Source organism: Lacerta agilis, chromosome 17 (assembly GCF_009819535.1).
Source record: "Lacerta agilis isolate rLacAgi1 chromosome 17, rLacAgi1.pri, whole genome shotgun sequence".
Taxonomy (NCBI): domain Eukaryota; kingdom Metazoa; phylum Chordata; class Lepidosauria; order Squamata; family Lacertidae; genus Lacerta; species Lacerta agilis.
In genome coordinates, this window is record NC_046328.1 from 36,661,534 (window position 1) to 36,683,982 (window position 22,449).

Sequence of the window (22,449 nt, forward strand, 5' to 3'; positions counted from 1 at the left end):
CGAAAGCTCATACCAGGAACAAACTCAGTTGGTCTCTAAGGTGCTACTAGAAAGAATTTTCGATTTTGTTTTTTCTCTCACCCTAGTCTTCCTCGCAGGGTAGACAAGAAAACACGCTCCCTTTTTGTACACGAAGCAAGCGGTCTGCCTCTCCTAAGACTGCTGTACTGTCCCATCATGCCTGGTGGAAAAGAAGGAACTCCTCTTCCTAAATTCCTGCTCCCACAGTTTTTGCAAGTTTTCCCATTCTTAGCACCCAATCTGCTGCCTCATTTAACCGAGGCAATTTCCCGGCCTGTTTTTAAACAATAAAAGGGATCGACCGATGAGAGAGCACAGCCCAGCTCAAGTTTGTAAAACAGGGAGGTGGGCGGGGTGCCAGAGCCATTTACATCTGCCTCAAGAGGGGGTGAAAAACACACTGTTATATGCTCAGAGGTACTTTATTATCACTTACTTCATTTTTAAAGAAAGGGTGGAGCTAAATAGGTCAGGTGATGGAGAAAAGGTGAGCTTACCAAGACAGAAAGACCTGCAATATATATGAAATTTCACCGTTCCAGGAAAGGGGATGTTACAGGTCTTGTGAAAGGCTGATAGGTTATCCTTTGCTGCTGGGATGGATACGGGGGGGGGGGTGTCTGTGCCCCTTCCCCAGATATTGAGGGACTACAACTTCTACCAACGCCGGCTATAGGTGATAAGAGTCCAACCACATCTGGAGGGCCACGGATGTTCCATATTCCAGCTTTACCCTTCTGTAAATGTAAAATCAGCACAGGATCCCTGATTGGTTCGTATCGCCCAGTGAAGGAGAAAAAGCAGCCAGCAGTGTCCCGTCGGAGAAACGGTCTCTGATGTCGACGGTAGCATCTCACCGTCACGACTCGTGAGCCATTCATTCCATTTTGCCCCCCCCCCCAGCACAGAAATGGCTGAGTGTCCGCAAACCAATTTAAACACAGTTTGCATTGGCTCAGCAAGACGAGATCCTCTGAGGGCGACTTCTGGGCGGGACTCCAGGGCCTTCGGGAGGTTGGCTGGTGTAAGCGTTTGCCTAGTATTCAGAGGTAGACTGCTTTTGCGCACAGAGGCTCGTCATCAGAGGGCATAACTTACAGATCTTCAGCTCTGCACAGACCAAGCAAGGCGGTCTGGTAATTGCCATTCGTTTCAGCCTGGTGGAAGATAAAAAAAGGATTTTAGAAGGCTTTGTGTAAATGAGTAAGGGGCACAGCCCACCCAGAATTAAGAAATTATATCCAAAAGGGGAGATATTCTATTTCCCTCTGCTGACCGGAACATACGCATATCTGACAAGAGAACCCTGTTAATCATAGAATCCTAGAGTTGGAGGAGACCACAAGGGCCATCCAGTCCAACCCCCTGCCAAGCAGGAAACACCATCAAAGCATTCCTGACAGATGGCTGTCAAGCCTCCGCTTAAAGACCTCCAAAGAAGGAGACTCCACCACACTCCTTGGCAGCAAATCCCACTGTCCAACAGCTCTTACTGTCAGGAAGTTCTTCCTAATGTTTAGGTGGAATCTTCTTTCTTGTAGTTTGAATCCATTGCCCCGTGTCCGCTTCTCTGGAGCAGCAGAAAACAACCTTTCTCCCTTCTCTATATGACATCCTTTTATATATTTGAACATGGCTATTATATCACCCCTTAACCTTCTCTTCTCCAGGCTAAACATACCCAGCTCCCTAAGCCGTTCCTCATAAGGCATCGTTTCCAGGCCTTTGACCATTTTGGTTGCCCTCCTCTGGACACGTTCAGCTTGTCAGTATCCTTCTTGAACTGTGGTGCCCAGAACTGGACACAGTATTCCAGGTGAGGTCTGACCAGAGCAGAATATAGTGGTACTATTACCTCCCTTGATCTAGACGCTATACTCCTATTGATGCAGCCCAGAATTGCATTGGCTTTTTTAGCTGCTGTTAATAATCTCTGTTAATAAGCTGCTGTTAATAATAATTGGACAGTGTTCTCGAAGCTACTAACATGAGTTTGGCCAAACTGCGAGAGGCAGAGAAGGATAGGCGTGCCTGGCATGCTCTGGTCCATGGGGTCACGAAGAGTCGGACACGACTGAACGACTGAACAACAACAACAATAATCTCTGCATAACGGGATCCCGGTAGGATCAGACGAAAGGTCTAGCTAACTAAATATCCCATATAGGCCAAGCAGATTAATTTCATTTAAAGACATCCCCACTTTTCAGCCAAAAAAGGCTCCCTCCTCTTACAGCTCGCTTAAGGGGGAAAAAAGACACAGCACAAAAAGAAAATGAACCAGGAGGGAGGAGGAAATCAGCAAGCTCAGGCTCAGGTTCCGAGTTTGCACGTTGTTTCAGGGACTGGCTGGGATGGAAAAGTTCAAGGAGGGGAGAGTTGTGATGCTGATGAAGCAACCCTGGACCCCTACTCTTCCTCCCTCCATCTCTGCCCACCCCACCCACCCCCACCCACAGTAAAGAAAGCCCGGAGCCCTTACCTGGACGAAGGAGTAGAGAGAAATCCCATAATGCTTCCTGAACTCGGCGCGGATGCTGAGCAGGTCAGTTTCGCTACGGGAAATCAGGATGCGGGCCAGAGTTCTTGGGCTGCTTCCTGGACCCTTTAAAGAGCGGACAGGTGAGGGTTAGGATACCTATATTACAGGTACGTAGCTGTGTTGGTCTGCCATAGTCGAAACACAATGGAAAAATTCCTTCCAGTAGCACCTTAGAGACCAACTAAGTTTGTTATTGGTATGAGCTTTCGTGTGCATGCACACTTCTTCAGATACACGAAAGCTCATACCAAGAACAAACTTAGTTGGTCTCTAAGGTGCTACTGGAAGGATTTTTTTTATTTCACATTTATATTGTAGGTGTCACAGCAATCTCACAGTTTAAGAAAGTTTTTTGGGGGGGCAGGCACAGCCATAAGGATAGGTTCGCTCTTTTTCACAGGCTAGTGAATTGGGTGGGGTTATTTGCAATGCTGTGGCATAGGGCAAACGGCACCTTGACTGGGGATGTAAGGAGGCATTAAACCACGCCCCCCCCGTTCCGTTCTTCATCTCGCCATCCGCTGTGACAAAATTATAACTTGCGCAATTAATTACGCAAATGGCATTGTCGTTCCGTTATGCCACCCGGCCGATTTTGGGCACAAAGGAAACACGGTGTGATTCTAAAGGTGTTCGTATGTGCAATAGGGTTGCGGGTGGTGCTGTGGTCTAAACCACTGAGCCTAGGGCTGGCCGATCAGAAGGTCGGCAGTTCGAATCCCCGTGACGGTCCCAGCCCCTGCCAACCTAGCAATTCGAAAGCACATCAAAGTGCAAGTAGATAAATAGGGACCACTCCGGCGGGAAGGTAAACGGCGTTTCCGTACACTGTTCTGGTTTCGCCAGAAGTGGCTTAGTCATGCTGGCCACATGACCCGGAAGCTGTCTGCTCCCTCAGCCTATGGGGTGAGATGAGCGCTGCAACCACAGAGTCGTCCGCGACTGGACCTAAAAACGGTCAGGGGTACCTTTACCTATGTGCAATATATCATGTCTCATTTGCGATCCAAAAGCAGCAGCAGAGCAGTCTTTTTCACGTCAAGCCATGCCCTGACTGCAGTCCATTTTGGTGCCCTAAACACTTTATCCAAATTCCTAGAGAAAGGGAAGGATTCACTTGTGCGACAGAGCGAAAGATAGAAAGAAAGGTGGATTAATCCTCCTCACCTTAACCGCTTGGTAGAGCTTTGTGGCAAAATAGAGAGGGGTGTTTCTGAGGATGGAGACTGCAAAAGAACATGGATTTAGAATAATAATAATAATAATAATAATAATAATAATAATAATAATAATAATAAACAAATCGGATGACCAACATGTTCTCATATCGTCCCTGAAAACCATCTTCAGTTACCTGAAGCATACCCCAAAAAGCCAATCTTTCTTTTCGAAAACCCCCCACCTTTTCAGGCGTCTTGAATAGAATAGAATAGAATAGAATAGATCAGACACGTCCAACAGGTAGATCGTGATCTACCAGTAGATCACTGGACGTCTGTGGTAGATCACTGGTAGATCACTGGCTCCCCTCAAAGAAGCTCAACATTTTTGCCCTGCATCCCCAAAAAGCGGGGCTTTCCTCCTCCATCAAACGAGCTCAACATCTTTGACCTGAACCCCTAAAAATGGGCCTTCCTCCTTCCTAAAAGCTCAGCAACTTTGATCTGAACCCCACAAAACAGGGCTTTCCTCCCTAAAAGAAAGCTCAACAACTTTGACCTGAATCCTCAAAAGGGGGGTAGATCACTGCCAGTTTTTAACTCCGTGAGTAGATCGCAGTCTCTTGGGAGTTGGCCACCCCTGGAATAGATCCTTATTGTCATTGTCCCCTTGCGGGAAACGACGAAATCCCTCGGTTGCTATATCAACTCAAATAAGGCACTCCACATAATTTTTAAAAATACTAATAAACACAATACAACACAGGACAATATAACAAATAAAATAAGATGACTTCAGAGTCCAGAGTTTCCATTTAAGGCCAAAATTGCTCTAGGAAAGAAACTGTTCTTGTGAGACGGCTCGTTCTCGCCTTCATTGTCCTGTATCTCCGTCCCGATGGCAGGAGCTCAAAGAAACGGTGACCAGGGTGGGATGGGTCTCTTGATATATCTAACGCTTTTCTGTGGCACCTGATGGTATAGATATGTTCCAGGGTAGAGAGTGAACAGCCAGTAAAACTCTCTGCTGTCTTGAGAATTCTTCGCAACACAATCCTGTCCCGAGAAGTGCAGCTTCCACACCACACACATAGAATCCTAGAGTTGGAAGAGACCCCAAGGGCCATCCAGTCCAACCCCCTGCCAAGCAGGAAACACCATCAAAGCATTCCTGACAGATGGCTGTCAAGCCTCCGCTTAAAGACCTCCAAAGAAGGAGACTCCACCACACTCCTTGGCAGCAAATTCCACTGCCGAACAGCTCTCACTGTCAGGAAGTTCTTCCTCATGTTTAGGTGGAATCTTCTTTCTTGTAGTTTGAATCCATTGCTCCATGTCTGCTTCTCTGGAGCAGCAGAAAACAACCTTTCACCCCTCCTCTATATGACATCCTTTTATATATTTGAACATGGCTATCATATCACCCCTTAACCTTCTCTTCTCCAGGCTAAACATACCCAGCTCCCTAAGCCGTTCCTCATAAGGCATTGTTTCCAGGCCTTTGACCATTTTGGTTGCCCTCCTCTGGACACGTTCCAGCTTGTCAGTATCCCTCTTGAACTGTGGTGCCCAGAACTGGACATAGTATTCCAGGTGAGGTCTGACCAGAGCGGAATACAGTGGGACTATTACTTCCCTTGATCTAGATGCTATACTCCTATTGATGCAGCCCAGAATTGCATTGGCTTTTTTAGCTGCTGCATCACACTGTTGACTCATGTCAAGTTTATGGTCTACCAAGACTCCTAGATCCTTTTCACACATACTGCTCTCAAGCCAGGTGTCACCCATCCTGTATTTGTGCCTTTCATTTTTTTTGCCCAAGTGTAGTACTTTACATTTATCCCTGTTAAAATTCATCTTGTTTGCTTTGGCCCAGTTCTCTAATCTGTTAAGGTCATTTTGAAGTGTGATCCTGTCCTCAGGGGTATTAGCCACCCCTCCCAATTTGGTGTCATCTGCAAACTTGATCAGGATGCTCTCAAGCCCATCATCCAAGTCATTGATAAAGATGTTGAATAAGACTGGGCCCAAGAAAGAACCCTGTGGCACCCCACTAGTCACTTCTCTCCAGGATGAAGAGGAGCCGTTAATGAGTACCCTTTGTGTTCGGTCAGTCAGCCAGTTACAAATCCACTGAATGGTAGTCTTGTCCAGCCCACATTTTACCAGCTTCTTTACAAGAACATCATGGGGCACCTTGTCAAAGGCCTTGCTGAAATCAAGATAGGCTACATAAACCATACATGAGCACACTCTCAATGGCACAGCGATAGAAGGCAAGCGGCAGCTTTTGCGGGAGATGGTTTTTCGTTAGAATTGTCAAAAAATACAGTCTGTGCTGCACCTTCTTCGCAATCCCCCCTATGTCAACAATCCAGGACAGATCCTCCTGTAGCTCAATGCCCAGAAATCTGAACGTTGTATCACAGGTAGAAATTCACCAGGTGAGGCCCTCCACAACATTACACCTCTGTGCTGGAGCAACTTGACCTGTTGACTTCCTCCTGCTCAACCAAACTGCTCTGGGTCATGCCCAGTTGGTTATGGGGGAGAAATCACCCCACTGTATTCTCACAACCAATCCTGCGAGGGAGGCTAGGCCAACAGCGAGAGACTTGCCCATCCCATGAGTGTTTCTGCCTGAGTTGATCCAAACCCAGGTTTCTGAGCCACTGACTATAATCTCACCGTTTCTGCTTGTTGCTGGCCAGACCTCTCTACAGAAAACATGAAATCGTCAAGGACAAGAGTGTCCCTGAGCATGTTTGGTGTGTTATTTCCGCACTCCTTTACGGCAGATGAGGCCAGAGACAAGAGTAGCTAGACATACATGCCCTGCTCACAAATAGATATCATTCACATACAAAGAATCAGAATTGTAGAGTCGTAAGGGACCCCAGGGGGTCATCTAGTCCAACCCCCTGCATCTCAGCTACAACATCCATGACAGATGGCCATCCAACCTCTGCTTAAAAATCTCCAAGGAAGGAGAGTCCACAACCTCCAGAAGGAGGCTATTCCACTGTCAAACAGCTCTTACTATCAGAAAGTTATTCCTGATGTTTAATTGGAATCTCCTTTCCTGTAACTGGAAGCCATTGGTTCGAGTCCTACCGTCCAGAGCAGGAGAAAAGAAGCTTGTTCCTTCTTCCATGAGATATTTGAAGATGCCTATCAGTCTCCTCTTTTCCAGGCTAAGCATACCCAGCTCCTTCAACCGTTCCTCATAAGGCTTGTTTTCCAGACCCTTGATCATCTTGGTCGCCCTCCTCTGCACACCTTCCAGCTTGTCAACATCCTTCTTAAACTGTGGCGCCCAGAACTGGACACAGGATTCCAGGTGGGGTCCGACAAAGGTATCCCGGCATTCGTACACACACACACACATCAAGCAGGACAGACAGAAAGGCTCTGTGGGGCCACATCCAGCCCACGCCCCCTTACCTACCCAGGGTCAAGCCAGCCTCGAGAGCCTTCCCCTCTAAGTACTTCTTCATGGCTTCCTCCACCTGGAGCCCAGTCATCTTGTGGTACCAGATGAACACTGTGGGAGTAAGAAAGGATTCTGAGTATTATACAGAGCCAGGCCATCGGTCTGCCTGGCTCAGTAGTGCCAACACAGACCGGCAGCTGCTCCCCAGGGTTTCAGGCAGGGATCTTTTGAATTTTCAATTCACTGCTCAACGCATGATGAGGATTGGGGGAGAATTCCTTACACTCCGAAGGGGTCACCTCGAAAGCAAAATCACTGAAGGGAAGAGCCCCTGAATATAATATTGGCTCAGTTTTAGTACATTGCACAGAATGCCAGCATGGCTGAACGCAGCTCCCCTCCCCGGAAGCAGCAACTGCAAGCATTGCAAACTAGGCCTTGCCTCTGTTTAGATGTTGGGGGCTCCGCTCGGTTAGGATCCTGATCCACTCGCTTTCATCCAACCTGCCCGGGTCGCCGCCTCCGGGACCCACGAGGGCCTGGAAGAACCCACAGAAACACACCATTGAACAAAACAATTGCACAGTTGAAATAGCAACGGCCTTTTTTGAAGTAACAACAGCCCTGTCTGTCGTAACAACTTAATTCAGGGATCAGTACTCAGTCCAGTGCCCTGGACTTATTTGAAGTGCCGCATGACCTATTTAAACCAGGGGTAGGCAACCTAAGGCCCGTGGGCTGGATGTGGCCCAATCACCTTCTCAATCTGGCCTGCGGACGGTCCAGGAATCAGCGTGTTTTTACATGAGTAGAATGTGTCCATTTATTTAAAGTGCATCTCTGGGTTATTTGTGGGGCCTGCCTGGTGTTTTTACATGAGGAGAATGTGTGCTTTTATTTAAAGTGCATCTCTGGATTATTTGTGGGGCCTTCCTTGTGTTTTTACATGAGGAGAATGTGTCCTTTTATTTAAAATGCATCTCTGGGTTATTTGTGGGGCCTTCCTTGTGTTTTTACATGAGTAGAATGTGTCCTTTTATTTAAAGTGCATCTCTGGGTTATTTGTGGGGCCTGCCTGGTGTTTTTACATGAGTAGAATGCGTGTTTTTATTTAAAATGCATCTCTGGGTTATTTGTGGGGCCTGCCTGGTGTTTTTACATGAGTAGAATGCGTGTTTTTATTTAAAATGCATCTCTGGGTTATTTGTGGGGCCTGCCTGGTGTTTTTACATGAGTAGAATGCGTGCTTTTATTTAAAATGCATCTCTGGGTTATTTGTGGGGCCTGCCTGGTGTTTTTACATGAGGAGAATGCGTGCTTTTATTTAAAATGCATCTCTGGGTTATTTGTGGGGCCTGCCTGGTGTTTTTACATGAGTAGAATGCGTGTTTTTATTTAAAATGCATCTCTGGGTTATTTGTGGGGCCTGCCTGGTGTTTTTACATGAGCAGAATGTGTCCTTTTATTTAAAATGCATCTCTGGGTTATTTGTGGGGCCTGCCTGGTGTTTTTACATGAGTAGAATGCGTGCTTTTATTTAAAATGCATCTCTGGGTTATTTGTGGGGCATAGGAATTCGTTCTTTCCCCCCGCAAAAAAATATAGTCCGGCCCACACCACATGGTCTGAGGGTTGCTGACCCCTGATTTAAACCAACAGGCCTTGCGCTTACAAAACATGGGATGTAGAAGCAATGCAGGGAATCCCCGGAACATGCACAGAGTGAAATCGGCACCATCCAGTCACAGAGTCTGCTCCTCGCATATCTGAGGACTCAGCTACATTAGTATAGAAACAGCGATTTGAATATGCTGTAAACATGCAACAGATGGCGCCAGAGAGCAGTAAATTTTAAAAAGCGATTTTTCCATAGAGGTTCCTCCCCCCTTTTTGTTAAAACGATCTAATTTCTGACTTTTTTATAGCAGGGGTTTCCCTGTGTTTAGATCTACCTTCAAATTAGGGATAGAACATGTGAGCTCCAGTACCTTTCCTCTCTCTCAGTATTAAACATGAGTAAGAACAGAGCCTCATTTAAGGAGTACACCCAGTCTTAATTGAAACTGGGGAGCCCTGAGGCTTTAGCCCCCAAACCTATTAGGTCTTAATTATCTCTGATCCTGTGTAGCCGGTTCCCCCCCCCCAACTCCATCATTATTCATTTAACCTCACACAGCTGGTATGCGGGACAAGGAAGAGCTCCTTATTGGTGCGGTTGTAGAGCTGCCGTTTTTAAAATCATGTCATACGTACAAAACAGAGCATATGATTATGCAAAAGCATTCCTTATCGCTGCTTCACCATCTATAATCGCATGCACAAATGCACCTCGAATCTGCACAAGCAGCTAATTCCTTAAAGCCATTCGGTCAGCTTGATGGGAAATTTATGAGAAATTAAATGCGGAGGGAGCATGGGCGGAACCCATCCTTTGGAAGCACGAGGAGAGTTCTGCGGCAGGATCAGGCCCAAACCTTGTGTATTCTGATGCATTTGGCCTTTACGCAGGGGCGTAGCAAGAGGGGGTGGGCCGCCCCAGGTTCCATAATGGAGGGGGTGACAAATTACCAAGGAACAAATTTTTTTTGGAAAAAAATATATATATTTTTTTGATAATTTTTTTTTGAAAATGCCTGCTCTGAAAGTCTTATCTTACTATACTAGGGGTTATATAGCTATATATGAAATTTCATGCATATTGGTTAATATCTTGACCCTCCTCCACCAAAATAGCTGTTCACTTGACTGTTTTCCTATGTCGTGAAGGCTGAAATTTCAGTTCAGTGGAGCACTTACTGTTCCCATCCCTAATCCTGTGGAAAGCCATCTAATTAGACTTTAATTTGATTTTGAGATGTTTTCAGGAGGTAATTTAATGATTGTTTGATTTTATACCAATGTTATGTATCTGATGTTAGCCACCCTGAGCCCGACTTTGGCCGGGGAGGGCGGGATATAAATAAAAGTTTTATTATTATTATTATTACTTGTTATTATTCCTTTGTAAGAAAATATGAAATAACGTAAAACCATTTTTGCGGGGGGGGGGAATCAATGGGGGGGTTGACAAGAAATTTTCCGCCCCGGGTACCACCTGACCTTCCCATACCTCTGGGGGGGGGGGGGGTTGACAATTTTTATTTTTATTTTTGCCCTAGGTACCAATTTACCTTGCTACACCCCTGCCTTTACGAACCATGGGGTAATCTCATTTTCAACTGGATAGAAGATGGGCTTGCATTTATCAGAGAGATCATGGGGTCTGAATAAGCTCCATACCCAGCCTTGGACGTCTCACCTGCGTATCTTGCCGTATCAAGACATAGTCAATGACCCCAGAGTACCTTTCCCGTTCGCCCTGGGTGGGAGAAAGAAAGCAGAAAACCAGACGTCAATGACATTGACACTAGATTGGCACTCTTTGAGTCGGATCCGGATTAACTAGGCTTTATTCCTCCCATCACAACCAAAACAATTTAAACTAGCTGTTTCCAAGCTGCTCTGTCGATTTCTCCCCCCCCCCCTCAATTTTTTAAAATTGATTTTAACAATTTTAACCACCTTACAATATCGTTAAATTTTCATCCTCCCCCCCCCCTCACTGGGGGAAGCAGATTTTCACTCCCCGCTCTCACCAGGAAAGACAATAACCATTTCACATTTAACAATAATTAACATACTCAATATCATTGCTTAGGCCTGGCCCATTTCTGTAGGCCAGATATTCTTCCTTTCCTCAAGTTCATTTTCCCTTTGACTTCCTCAGATCCCCCCCCCCCGGTTGATTTCATTATCTATCCTCTTTATCAGTTTTCCAAATTCATAGCCATATCTAATTTTACTCCAATATTACATTTTTTCTTTCCATTTTCTTACCTTTTTTTTTAACAAAGTCATATAACACTAAAATCATTTTCCTTCTTATTTTACCAATCCTATTTCCACTTAACTAACTCCTTTTATTTTCTATACCTCGGCTCCTAACTTATTCTGAAACTTTCCTAAGTCCTTTTCACTTTCCTTTACTCCAACCTAATTTTATACTCCTAAATTTCTTCTTTTCGAACCCTTCCCTTCCTCTGGTCTCGAAATTTTTAGCTATTTTTCGCACCTCTATCCTCCTAATTTTTTAACACATCTTCATTACAAGCCGCTCTGTCGATTTCAACAGGCCTAGAGAACGGCCAGCTTCAGGCTCAAACCACACTTCCGCTTTTCACCCGGGAAAACCCGATCCTTACGGATGAATCGGAGCAGATGTCCCAAATTGGGTTTTCTCCCGACTGATGTTTGCTCCGATTTAGTGCTTGAACAGCAGGGCAAGGGCAGGAGATTCCCCCCCCCCAATCTAAAGACACCCCTACTCCAGAGACACAAATTACCTGTGTCTCTGAATGGTCCTTCCCCCCCCCCCTTTTACCTTGATCAGGGCATCCAGGAGGCGCTGAAGGAAGCCGCTGGTTCTCGAAGCGATGTCCTTCTCGAGGTCCAAACTGAAATCTAGGCATAGTGGAGGAAACAATTTTGGATTAAAGAGAAATGGTTTTTTTTTTTACCCAGATCTGATAGGCTTTTAGGAGCTAAGCACCGCTATTAGGATTTAAAGCAAGAACAAAAACGGTGGGACCTATCTCTCTCTTTTCTGTTTTCTACTGGGTTTTGTTTTTTTAAATATGACCTCATTTTTATATGCTGGCTTGAGAGGCTTGTTTATGCTAGCAAGGTTGCATCTTAAAGGATGCTCGGACAAACAAACAAACAAACAAACAAACACCCCACCTTTAAACACAAGCACATCCAAGGCAGCTTACATCAAATAAAAATAATATGAAGTGCTTCTTTTAAAAAATCAGCTTTACCAAAAAAAAAAAAAGAGTCCACGATGCCATCTTGTGGCGGCAGGTTCCGCAGGTTAACGATGCATTGCGCAAAGGATGACTTGCTTTCCCCCTGTCCTGAAATCTGCAGCCTATCGGTGTAATGATTTGGGGTTTCTCAGAAAGCACGGATAATTTAACCAAACCGGGTATTTCTCCACAACCCTCCACCCTTAGCTTCCTTTAAAAGACACGGGGAAGAAAGTGTATCCTTTTTAAATTTCATTCCTTCTTTACCACGCTTGTAGCGACCCAAGATCTCTCGGAGCTGCTGGCTGGTTCGGGTGGAGAGGATTTCGCAAAGTGTATCTGCCTCCAGGCCCTGAAAAGAGGAAGGGCGTTTGTTGAGTAACCTCCTTATCAGCTTAAGTGTGGAAACACTTGAAAAGGCGAGGGAGCTCAAGGGCTGCACGAGAGGAGGAGCCGATGCGGTCAGCTTCCAGGCTACTAAGTATTTTTATCATTATTTCATAAAATGCATATATTGATTTTTAAAAAAAAATAAAATAAAACCCACACACCCTCAAAGGAGTTTGCAAAAAAAACAAAAAGTTAATGAATAAAGTCACTCCTAAGAAAAATTAGCAACAATTATTTAAGATTTTCCAAAATTAAAACAGCAAGAGACTAAAACCAGATTAAAATTCTGGGGTGGCTAAGCAAGCTGCCCTCTCCTCTTGCTCTCAGATGGTGCGGGATGGAGGAGGTTGTGGTTGCCTAGCAACTGCATCTCAGTAGGACCAGGTGGATGAAAGACCCGGCAAAGCCATAGTCTAATGCGTCCCGGGTTCAATCTCGGGCATCTCTCTGCTGGAGAGCTGCTGCCAGTCAGGGTAGACAATACTGAGCTTGATGGGCAAGCGAAAGCAGCCCCTGATGTGAATCGGCCCTTTAAACATGAGGACTAGAATCTTACTTTCTGTTTACAGGAAGCTCAGTGTTAGAGCACCTGCTTTGTATGCGGAAGGTGCCCAGTTCAATCTTCCCATTCCCTGGGCATCTCCAGGTGGGACTATGAAATGCTCCTTCCTTGAAAGCCTCGGGAGCTGCTGCCAGTCAGTGTAGGCAATGCAGAGCTAGGTGCACCAATGGCCTGACTGAGCAAGACAGGGACCGATGGCCGTACCTTCAGGGCCAGGTTGATTTCGTGAGCATCAAACTGAGCTGCCGGCTTCAGCAGACCCATGATGACTCCCTCTAGGTGCCCGGGAAAAGCAGCTTTGAGGGTTTTCAGAAGGTCCTGAGGAGGGGAAATAGAAACGCTTTAGGAGGAAGAAGAGTTTGGATTTGATATCCCACTTTATCACTACCCGAAGGAGTCTCCAAGCGGCTAACATTCTCCTTTCCCTTCCTCCCCCACAACAGTGGGGCTGAGAGACTTCAGAGAAGTGTGACTAGCCCAAGGACACCCAGCAGCTGCATGTGGAGGAGCGGGGAAGCGAACCCGGTTCACCAGATTACGAGTCTACCGCTCTTAACCACTACACCACACTGGACACAGTTCAAAGTGTTGGTGCTGACCTTTAAAGCCCTAAACGGCCTCGGCCCAGTATACCTGAAGGAGCGTCTCCACCCCCATCGTTCTGCCCGGACACTGAGGTCCAGCACCGAGGGCCTTCTGGGGGTTCTTTCTCTGCGAGAAGCAAAGCTACAGGGAACCAGGCAGAGGGCCTTCTCGGTGGTGGCGCCCGCCCTGTGGAACGCCCTCCCATCAGATGCCAAGGAAATAAACAACTATCTGACTTTTAGAAGACATCTGAAAGCAGCCCTGTTTAGAGAAGTTTTTAATGTCTGAATATTTTATCGTGTTATTAATATTCTGTTGGGAGCCACCCAGAGTGGCTGGGGAAACCCACCCAGATGGGTGGGCAAATAAAAAATTATTATTATTGTTATTGTTGTTGTTGTTGTTGTTGTTGTTGTTGTTGTTATTATTATTATTGCTATTATGGCTGGTAAAGTGAAGATGGGCCAAAGCTGGCAAACCAGCCAAAGTTTATAGAAAGCTGACACTCAGGTGAACATTTGAAGGGTCAGATTGAAACCCCCTAATATAGGATTCCCTTCCCCCAAGAAAACTCCAGATCTAAGAGGAGTTTGCTCCTTCCCATCCTCACCTGTTTCGTGAAATCCAGGAACCCTTCAGCAATTTGCTGCCTCTGTTCATTGCTCCTGTTAGTCAGTAGGTCAATGACGGTTACATATTCGACACCTGTCACGATGGATAGCAAATTTAGAGGCTAACCACTAAACCGTGGTTCTCTGTATGTGTTCTTCACATATATAAATACCCCCCTTGCAATTCTGTAACAGGAGAAGTCACATTTATGTATCAAACATGTATACATAACCACACACTTTATACCAGGGGTAGGCAAACTAAGGGCCATGATGAGCCGGATACGGCCCAATCACCTTCTCAATCCGGCCCACGGACAGTCCGGGAATCAGCGTGTTTTTACATGAGTAGAATGTGTCCTTTTATTTAAAATGCATCTCTGGGTTATTTGTGGAGCCTGCCTGGTGTTTTTACATGAGTAGAATGTGTGCTTTTATTTAAAATGCATTTCTGGGTTATTTGTGGGGCATAGGAATTGGTTCATTCCCCCCCCCAAAAAAAAAATATAGTCCGGCCCACCACATGGTCTGAGGGACGGTGGAGCGGCCCCCGGCTGAAAAAGGTTGCTGACCCCTGCTTTATACAAAAGGGATCTGTCAGTTTACATCCCGCTTTTTTGGCTGGAGTCTCCTACGTGGTGCCATTCGTAAGATGCCAGGGTTACGGGTTCGAGTCCTGACGTGCATCAATTAAGACTCAGCTGAATGTGACGCTGTCAAGCAGTATAGAGGGCAGTGGCTCACATTCAGTTCCTTTCTCATTAAGAGAAAAAGTTCACTGAGTGACCTTCAGTCAAATCGCTACAGGGCTGTTCTGTGGATTTGCAAAACACATATATACAGACACACATACGTTGAAAAAAACCAGCAAGGACACAACACACGAATGCCACAACTGTGATTTGTGATCGTTACCTTTCCCGCTGACAGCGTCAAGGAGAGCTTGGACATCTTTTTCCACCTCAAAGTTCAGGTGGGGCCTGATAGTCCCCAGAGTGCCCCAAACAGCTGTCTAGAGCAAAATAAGACAGAGATGGAATGGTCACCAGAAACTCCGAAATCTCCGTGATTCAGCGACTGCCAAGCCAACCACTCACCTTATCCGCAAGGGGCAGGTGCCTGAGAATTTCGTTGACCAAGGGTCGTCTCTCGATTCCGTTCACCAGCGACATCCTGCACCCGCAGCTGCCAAATCCGAGCTTTCGAAAACAACAGACGGGGGGTGTTATCGCAAGCTAGACAGCACAGAGAGATCCCACTTGATGTCTGTGTCTGAGATGGAGGAATCTTAACGCTTGCTAAGGTTTGAGCTTGAGAAAGCTCCGTCGCAACACTAGCGAAGCTGAATGATGGAAGATTCAGGACAGGTGGAAGGAAGACTTCCTTCGCGCAGTGCAGAGTAAAACTGTGGGACTCCCTGCCACTGGAGGTGACAACGGCCACCAAGTTGGATGCCTTTAAAAGAGGACTGGGGGGAAATTGCCTGGAGAATACTAGCCGCAATACATGGAGAAAAGTCTTTCTCCCTTGAAACAAAATGACTCATGGACATCCAACTAATCAGAGTGTTAGAAGAGACAAGGTAGATTTTTTTTTAATCACATCATGCATCAGAGAGTTAATCAAACCACATTAATTTCTATCACTCGCAAACCCTCAAGAGATCCCTTGGGACACCTGCTTAAGGTCTCACTGAGGAGGAATATGAAATAAAATAAAAAATTCCTTCCAGTAGCACCTTAGAGACCAACTAAGTTTGTTCTTGGTATGAGCTTTCGTGTGCATGCACACGAAAGCTCATACCAAGAACAAACTTAGTTGGTCTCTAAGGTGCTACTGGAAGGAATTTTTTATATTTTTTATTTTGTTTTGACTATGGCAGACCAACACGGCTACCTACCCGTAACTGAGGAGGAATATGGCTTGAGACTAATCCACTTTCGAAAATTTACTCTCCCGCCCCCCTCACATTTCTGTATTCAGGGTCAGTTTGAGAAATAGTCCATCATTCCACCTGCCTGCCTTAAACTGAACCCCAGACCCTAGGTGGGTTGCCAAATTCTCCCCAACTTTCTAAAGCCGCTGCCTGACTCCTATGATGTTAAACAGCAGGAATTAAGCAGGTGAGACCTTTTTTCCCCAGAGTGGAGGCGGTGGGCGAAGTCTTCACCCTGCCAGTCTTCTATGCAACAAGCAGCTTACAAAGGCAGAGGAGCGGGACTGGTCTTTAAAAGTTGGCAACTCCCAAATGCGACTCCCCCCCCCTCCACCACCCAAAAAAACCCCACGCCTGAAGAACATACCTGTCTGTTTTTTTGTGTCTCTCTCCCGGACAGCAGCGAGTGTGTTGTCCTACGTGAGCGGACGGCAGTGACAGTCACCTCCACCCAGCACCCTGAGGGAGGGCCTCTGCCGACCAGCCCGCGATAAGTGGAGGAAGGAAAAACCAGTCCGTTCTGTAGCACTCAAGCCAAGAAGTCTGTGCCTTTCGCAAGGCAAGCTGCCAAGTATCGTAATTCCTTTCTATCCCTGGCGGGGCTGCAACCAGGAACTTTCGACGGGCTGGAGGGATGGTTCGTCAGGAATAAAAAATGACAGTGCCGCAGCCTTCTGAGACGTGAGCCCAAACCTGACAGGTGAGAGAACAGGTGATTGGCAGGATGGGTGTCTAAAGTGGAAGAGAGATCAGCCTGGGAAGAAGATGTCTTTATTTACTTACAGGTATTTCGTGAAATCCTGGCACTCCTTGACTGGGAAAACAAACCAACCAGCCTAAAAGCTGCTTACAGAAAGAATTAAAATCAGGGTACAAACAAACAAACAAACAAACAAACAAAAACTCCTTCCAGTGGCACCTTAGAGACCAACTAAGTTTGTTCTTGGTATGAGCTTTCGTGTGCATGCACACTTCTTCAGATACACTTCTTCAGATACAAACCAGGGTTGCCATACATCCGGAATTTCCCGGACACAGGCAGGATTTGGCTGTCGGAAACAGTGTCCAGGCGGAAATCACCTAATGTCTGGGAAAATCCGGACGTATGGCAACCTATGGCGGAAGTGTAAAAGGTAAAGGTAAAGGGACCCCTGACCGTTAGGTCCAGTCGCGGACGACTCTGGGGTTGCGGCGCTCATCTCGCTTTACTGGCCGATGGAGCCGGCGTACAGCTTCCAGGCCATGTGGCCAGCATGATTAAGCCGCTTCTGGCGAACCAGAGCAACACACGGAAAAGCTGTTTACCTTCCCGCCAGAGCGGTACCTATTTATCTACTTGCACTTTGATGTGCTTTCAAACTGCTAGGTTGGCAGGAGCTGGGACCGAGCAACGGGAGCTCACCCCGTCGAACCACCGACCTTCTGATTCGAACCGGTGACCTTCTGATCAGCAAGCCCTAGGCTCTGTGGTTTAGACCACAGCGTCACCCGCGGTCCCTCTTGGCATAAGTTTACGTTTTGGCAAATTTCCTTAGAAATCTCAACAACAACTTTGGGCAAAACTGAAAAAAAGCTCGACAACTTTTTGGTGTCCGAATTTCCCCTTTTAATGGCAGCCTTTTTAACGGCAATGATCAGTGAGGAACGGTTAAGAACAATTATTTAAAACGTTTTCTTTATAAAGTTAAAATCAGTGGTAAACTGGAAAATGGACGCCGACATTTTACATCTCTGGGCAGGCTTGTCTAAACAAAAATGTTGCCCAAGAGAGTATGGAATATTAGTCAATTCCTTCTCCCCCCCCCTAAAAACGACATGGAAGTGAGTCATGTGCAACATACAGCTGTCAGGAGCAGCGCCTCAACGTCTTCAAAATGTGCCGCGCCAGGAGGAATTGGAGCGTCACATGGCAGGACAGAGTCTCACACAAAGATGCGCTCTGCCAAACCCACATTCCCAGCCTGTGGACGTCTGCAGGTGAGACATGAAGGCTGGCAACATGAACCTTGCCATTGTGGCATGTAAAACACAGGAGCAGTCAAACACAACATTGCTAGAGTGGACATGAAGGGGGTCCCAGGCCGCTAGCCGAAACTTCCTGTTTATTCTGGGCTGGGCTGGGCTTCCTCTGTGTAACTAGAGATGGGTGTGGATTCACCTGTGCAGGTAATACAAAACCACAGGCTAGCCACCATTTCTCTCTCCTTTCCGACCGTCTTTCAGCAAAGCAACATGTGCTTAGAGCTGCTCTCTTGGCCTCCAGCCAAGAGACTAGAAGGAGCTATCTCTCTTAAGGAATAGTCTCCTAATGATGTATATACTATTTTCTAAGCTAAAAGTCTGCCTTCTGGGACCCGATTGTGAACAGATGATAACTTGTAAGTAAACTCTTTATATGCTTTTATAGAAGACTGTGTCGTGTCTTATTTTGGGAGGGATTAAGGGGAAGATACCAGGACAGTATTATTATAGAGACTCTAGCGAGTCTGAGCAAGCTTTCCGCTGTGTGTGTTTAAAAGGGGAATGTAAAACTCTGCTAAGTTCCGAGACTGGTTAACACAAGTTGAAATAGGATATCTTAAACAATATAGCCTCTCCTGCATCCCTAAACATTCCCGCAGCCATGTGGGAATCCCTTGCAGGCGACCACAGTGCATGGAGACAGTCAGCAGTGACCAGAGGATGAATGACCGCTGGGAGAAACGTAGAGAGAAGAAATGACATGGTGCAACTCCAGCAGCACAACCGGATGCCTTCGTCTGCCCCGGCTGCAACAAAACATGTCTCTCCTGTATCGGTCTCTACAGACACAGCAGGTGCTTGTAACTCTCCAACAGTTTGACTTCACCCCCCAAAGGCACACTCCTCCATTGACAGACGGATGCCAGAACAAAAAGCACAGTTCTCTCACTTCCAACAGATCCCTCCAGGCGTGTTCTGCAACACACCATTGACACAAATAATAGCACATTAGCGGTGGATCGATACTGGGCCGTCCACAACGCAGTCCTCTTTCGTAGTTGCTCTGCGAAGCTTCTGCAATGTTACCCTGTTACTGCCGTCTGGAGCGGAGCACTTTCGCGGCGCAGCTTGGCAACAGTAGAAGAGAAAATAAACACACCTGGAACATTTGTCGTAAGGAAGGTTACGGGATTTTGGCAGGAGGATAAGGGACACGCATTGATTGGAGACGGAATACGATGGATGCCCCGAAACTGTTGCAGGCAGGATCGCAGATAACTGTCTCGATCCCGTCATCATGAACCCCAGTCATTGCGAATGCACAGTTGAAAGGATGTCTGGAAGAACCCAATTTTAAGGCATCTGCAGACCCTCCATGTGTCCCTATTTTCCAGGGACATCCCTGATTTAGAGAAGGCATGCAAGTTTCTCATTTGATCCCGGAAAATCCTGTTTTCCCTTAGGATGTCCCTATTTTCATTGGAGAAATGTTGGAGGGTATGGAGTTATCCAACCCAAAAGCCGTCTGAAAGCAATCCTTAAACGTTTTCTTCTGTTTTTATATATGTTGGGAGCTGCCCAGAGTGGCTGGGGCAACCCAGTACGATGTGTGGAGGTATAAATAAGAGGGGGGGGGAATCATTATGGAATGGGACGCCCCTATTTCAGTCGGAGAAACGTTGGAGGGTATGCGTCTGTGCAACGGCCTCATTGTGTGGGCTGGGAAGATTGTTCCCATACCGCAGGCAGAAGACTGAGGACAGGAGTTAGCAGAAGTGCCGAGGCGGCGGCAAGGATCAAAACCCAGAGATCAACATACCGCAGTGTCCTCAGAAAGTTCAGAGGCGATGGTTTGCTTTGCCTCAACGCGATGTTGCAAAGTGGTGCATGCCAAAGGGAATTAGGTCAACGCTAGCAAGCCGCAACTCAACTTGAGCAAGGATCATCAAAGGGGAAACCGAGGACAGGCTGGGTCTCCCCCAAAGAGCCCTCGAACCTCTGTTTAAAATATAAATAGCATTTTTAATTTTTTTTATTATGATTGCGTTTACATCTCACTTTTTGTGTTCATGGTTCCCCCACCTCCTTGTTCAATCCCCACAACAACCCTGTGAGGTAGCTTAGGCTTAGCAGGTGGCCAAAACTGGCACGCAATGAGCTTGATTGCCGAGTGCAGGTTTTGAACCTTGGTCTCTCCTGGGTCCCTAATCCGACACTCTAAGCATCTCTAACTCTTGCACTGATGGATAGGGGGATAGATATGATGATAGAGATAAAATTTAAAAAGCATCAAACCACTTCAGATAAGTTGATAGGATGCAGTTAGTCACCAAAACCACATATATCTATTTCAGCAACAAAATAGAAATTTTAAATGCTTATAGCGCAAGGTTTCAGCTCCTGCCATCGTCAGTTGCTGTGATCAGATCAATTTCTGCTTTGTAAGCCGCTGTAATACAGGCACAAACACACACACGATTACAATGCCCTCTGGAAGGGACGGGGAGCAAAACGTACAGGTCAAAACTTGCCTAACCATTGTGTTGTGTTTCCACACACAGAGATCAAGAGAAAAGGATTATTGTTACTAAACCCAGGGGTGGAGAACATTCTATTATTATTTTTTAGCCCGTAGGCTGCATTGGAAGAAGAGAAGATCGTCACCTGGAACCTAGGAAACAATCGCTTGGGTGCCAAACAGGAGTTGTTGTTGTTGTTCAGTCGTGTCCGACTCTTCGTGACCCCATGGACCAGAGCACGCCAGGCACCCCTATCCTTCACTGCCTCCCGCAGTTTGGCCAAACTCATGTTAGTAGCTTCGAGAATACTGTCCAACCATCTCATCCTCTGTCGTCCCCTTCTCCTTGTGCCCTCCATCTTACCCAACATCAGGGTCTTTTCCAGGGAGTCTTCTCTTCTCACGAGGTGGCCAAAGTATTGGAGCCTCAGCTTCAGGATCTGTCCTTCCAGTGAGCACTCAGGGCTGATTTCTTTAAGAATGGATAGGTTTGATCTTCTTGCAGTCCATGGGACTCTCAAGAGTCTCCTCCAGCACCATAATTCAAAAGCATCAATTCTTCGGCGATCAGCCTTCTTTATGGTCCAGCTCTCACTTCCGTACATTACTACTGGGAAAACCATAGCTTTAACTATACGAATACAGATGGGTAAATTTAAGCAGAGGTTGGATGGCTGTCTGTCAGCGACCCTTCAGCTATGATTCCTGCCTTGCAAGGGGTTAGACTAGATGTCCTTTGGGGTCTCTTCCAACTCTATGCACCTATGGCATGGCGGCCTTACAGAGGGCGCCCCCTTTAGACACCCATGAGCTGTTACATCGGTTTCAAAGTGTACAAGGAAAATTTTCCCTTCCCCACGAACAGAGGAAGCTGCCTGATCCTGAGCCAAACCCTTGGCCCATTTAGCTCTATACTGCCTGCACTGATTGGCAGCAGCTCCCCACGGTTTCAGACAGGGGCGTCAGGGCCGGAGTTTGACGCAGGCCCGCGGGGAAAGAAGCACATCTCTGTTGTCGGTGAAGTTAAGCATTTATTCAAGGAAACGAACGAACAACTTGGCCTAGTACGTCTCGGCCATCGGAGAGATGCTGTCCCTGTGACTCTGGCCGAACTAAAACTGTAGGACACTTGAATCTCCAGTGCACATTTTATAGAGATTTGCGCTCTGATCTTATTCGGCCAATACTCCAAAAATATACTGGAGTATTGGCAGTTTCTCCCAGTATAACACACAGATTTTGTGCAGCAGCCATTGAAATACAACATTCATACAATAAGTCCCAGCAAAGGAAGAATGGATACAGACACTTATGGAATATGCAGAAATGGCGAAACTGGCTGGAAATATAAGAAATCAATATAACAAACTTTTAATGAAAGAACGGAAATGGTTTATTCAATATTTACAGATGAATTGTAAATTGTAAACAGATAACAACATTGGCAGAATTATTGTAATAACCTGCAGTTTTATAATAGTATATATTTAAAGTAGATAAATTAATGAGCAAAATAATTGAATTTGGATATGCAAAAGATATTAACCATAATTTTAAGGAACCGCAGGAAGAGGGGGAAGGAAGTCAAGTTTTGAAACGTTAAAATGATTGTAAAATTAATGAAATGTATAAACCTGGAAAGCATAAATAAAAAAATAAAAACATGACATACAATGATGAGCACCCAGGATTACTATAACATATTATTATTATTATTATTATTATTATTATTATTATTATTATTATTATTTATACCCCACCCTCCCTAGCCAAGACCAGGCTGAGGGCGGCTAACACCAGGTATAAAAACAATTGATTAAAATACAACTTAAAAACAAGATTAAAAAATACAACATTGAAGTGCAGCCTCATTTCAGTA

The 22,449-nt window shown here is 46.0% G+C and overlaps 1 protein-coding gene across 1 annotated transcript; it reads right to left on the reverse strand.

Moving 5' to 3' along the window:
- Window positions 1-643: 643 nt before the first annotated feature.
- Window positions 644-16,755, reverse strand: ANXA9 (annexin A9). The gene is made up of 13 exons (XM_033136348.1): window positions 16,458-16,755; window positions 15,252-15,353; window positions 15,070-15,166; window positions 14,154-14,248; window positions 13,163-13,276; window positions 12,274-12,358; window positions 11,580-11,659; window positions 10,458-10,517; window positions 7,602-7,698; window positions 7,175-7,270; window positions 3,731-3,789; window positions 2,504-2,626; window positions 644-1,178 (listed from the first exon to the last, which is right to left on the reverse strand). The coding sequence occupies exons 2-13, from the start codon at window positions 15,324-15,326 to the stop codon at window positions 1,116-1,118; spliced, it is 1,044 nt and encodes a 347-aa protein (XP_032992239.1). The 5' UTR covers window positions 15,327-15,353; window positions 16,458-16,755; the 3' UTR covers window positions 644-1,115.
- Window positions 16,756-22,449: the final 5,694 nt, after the last annotated feature.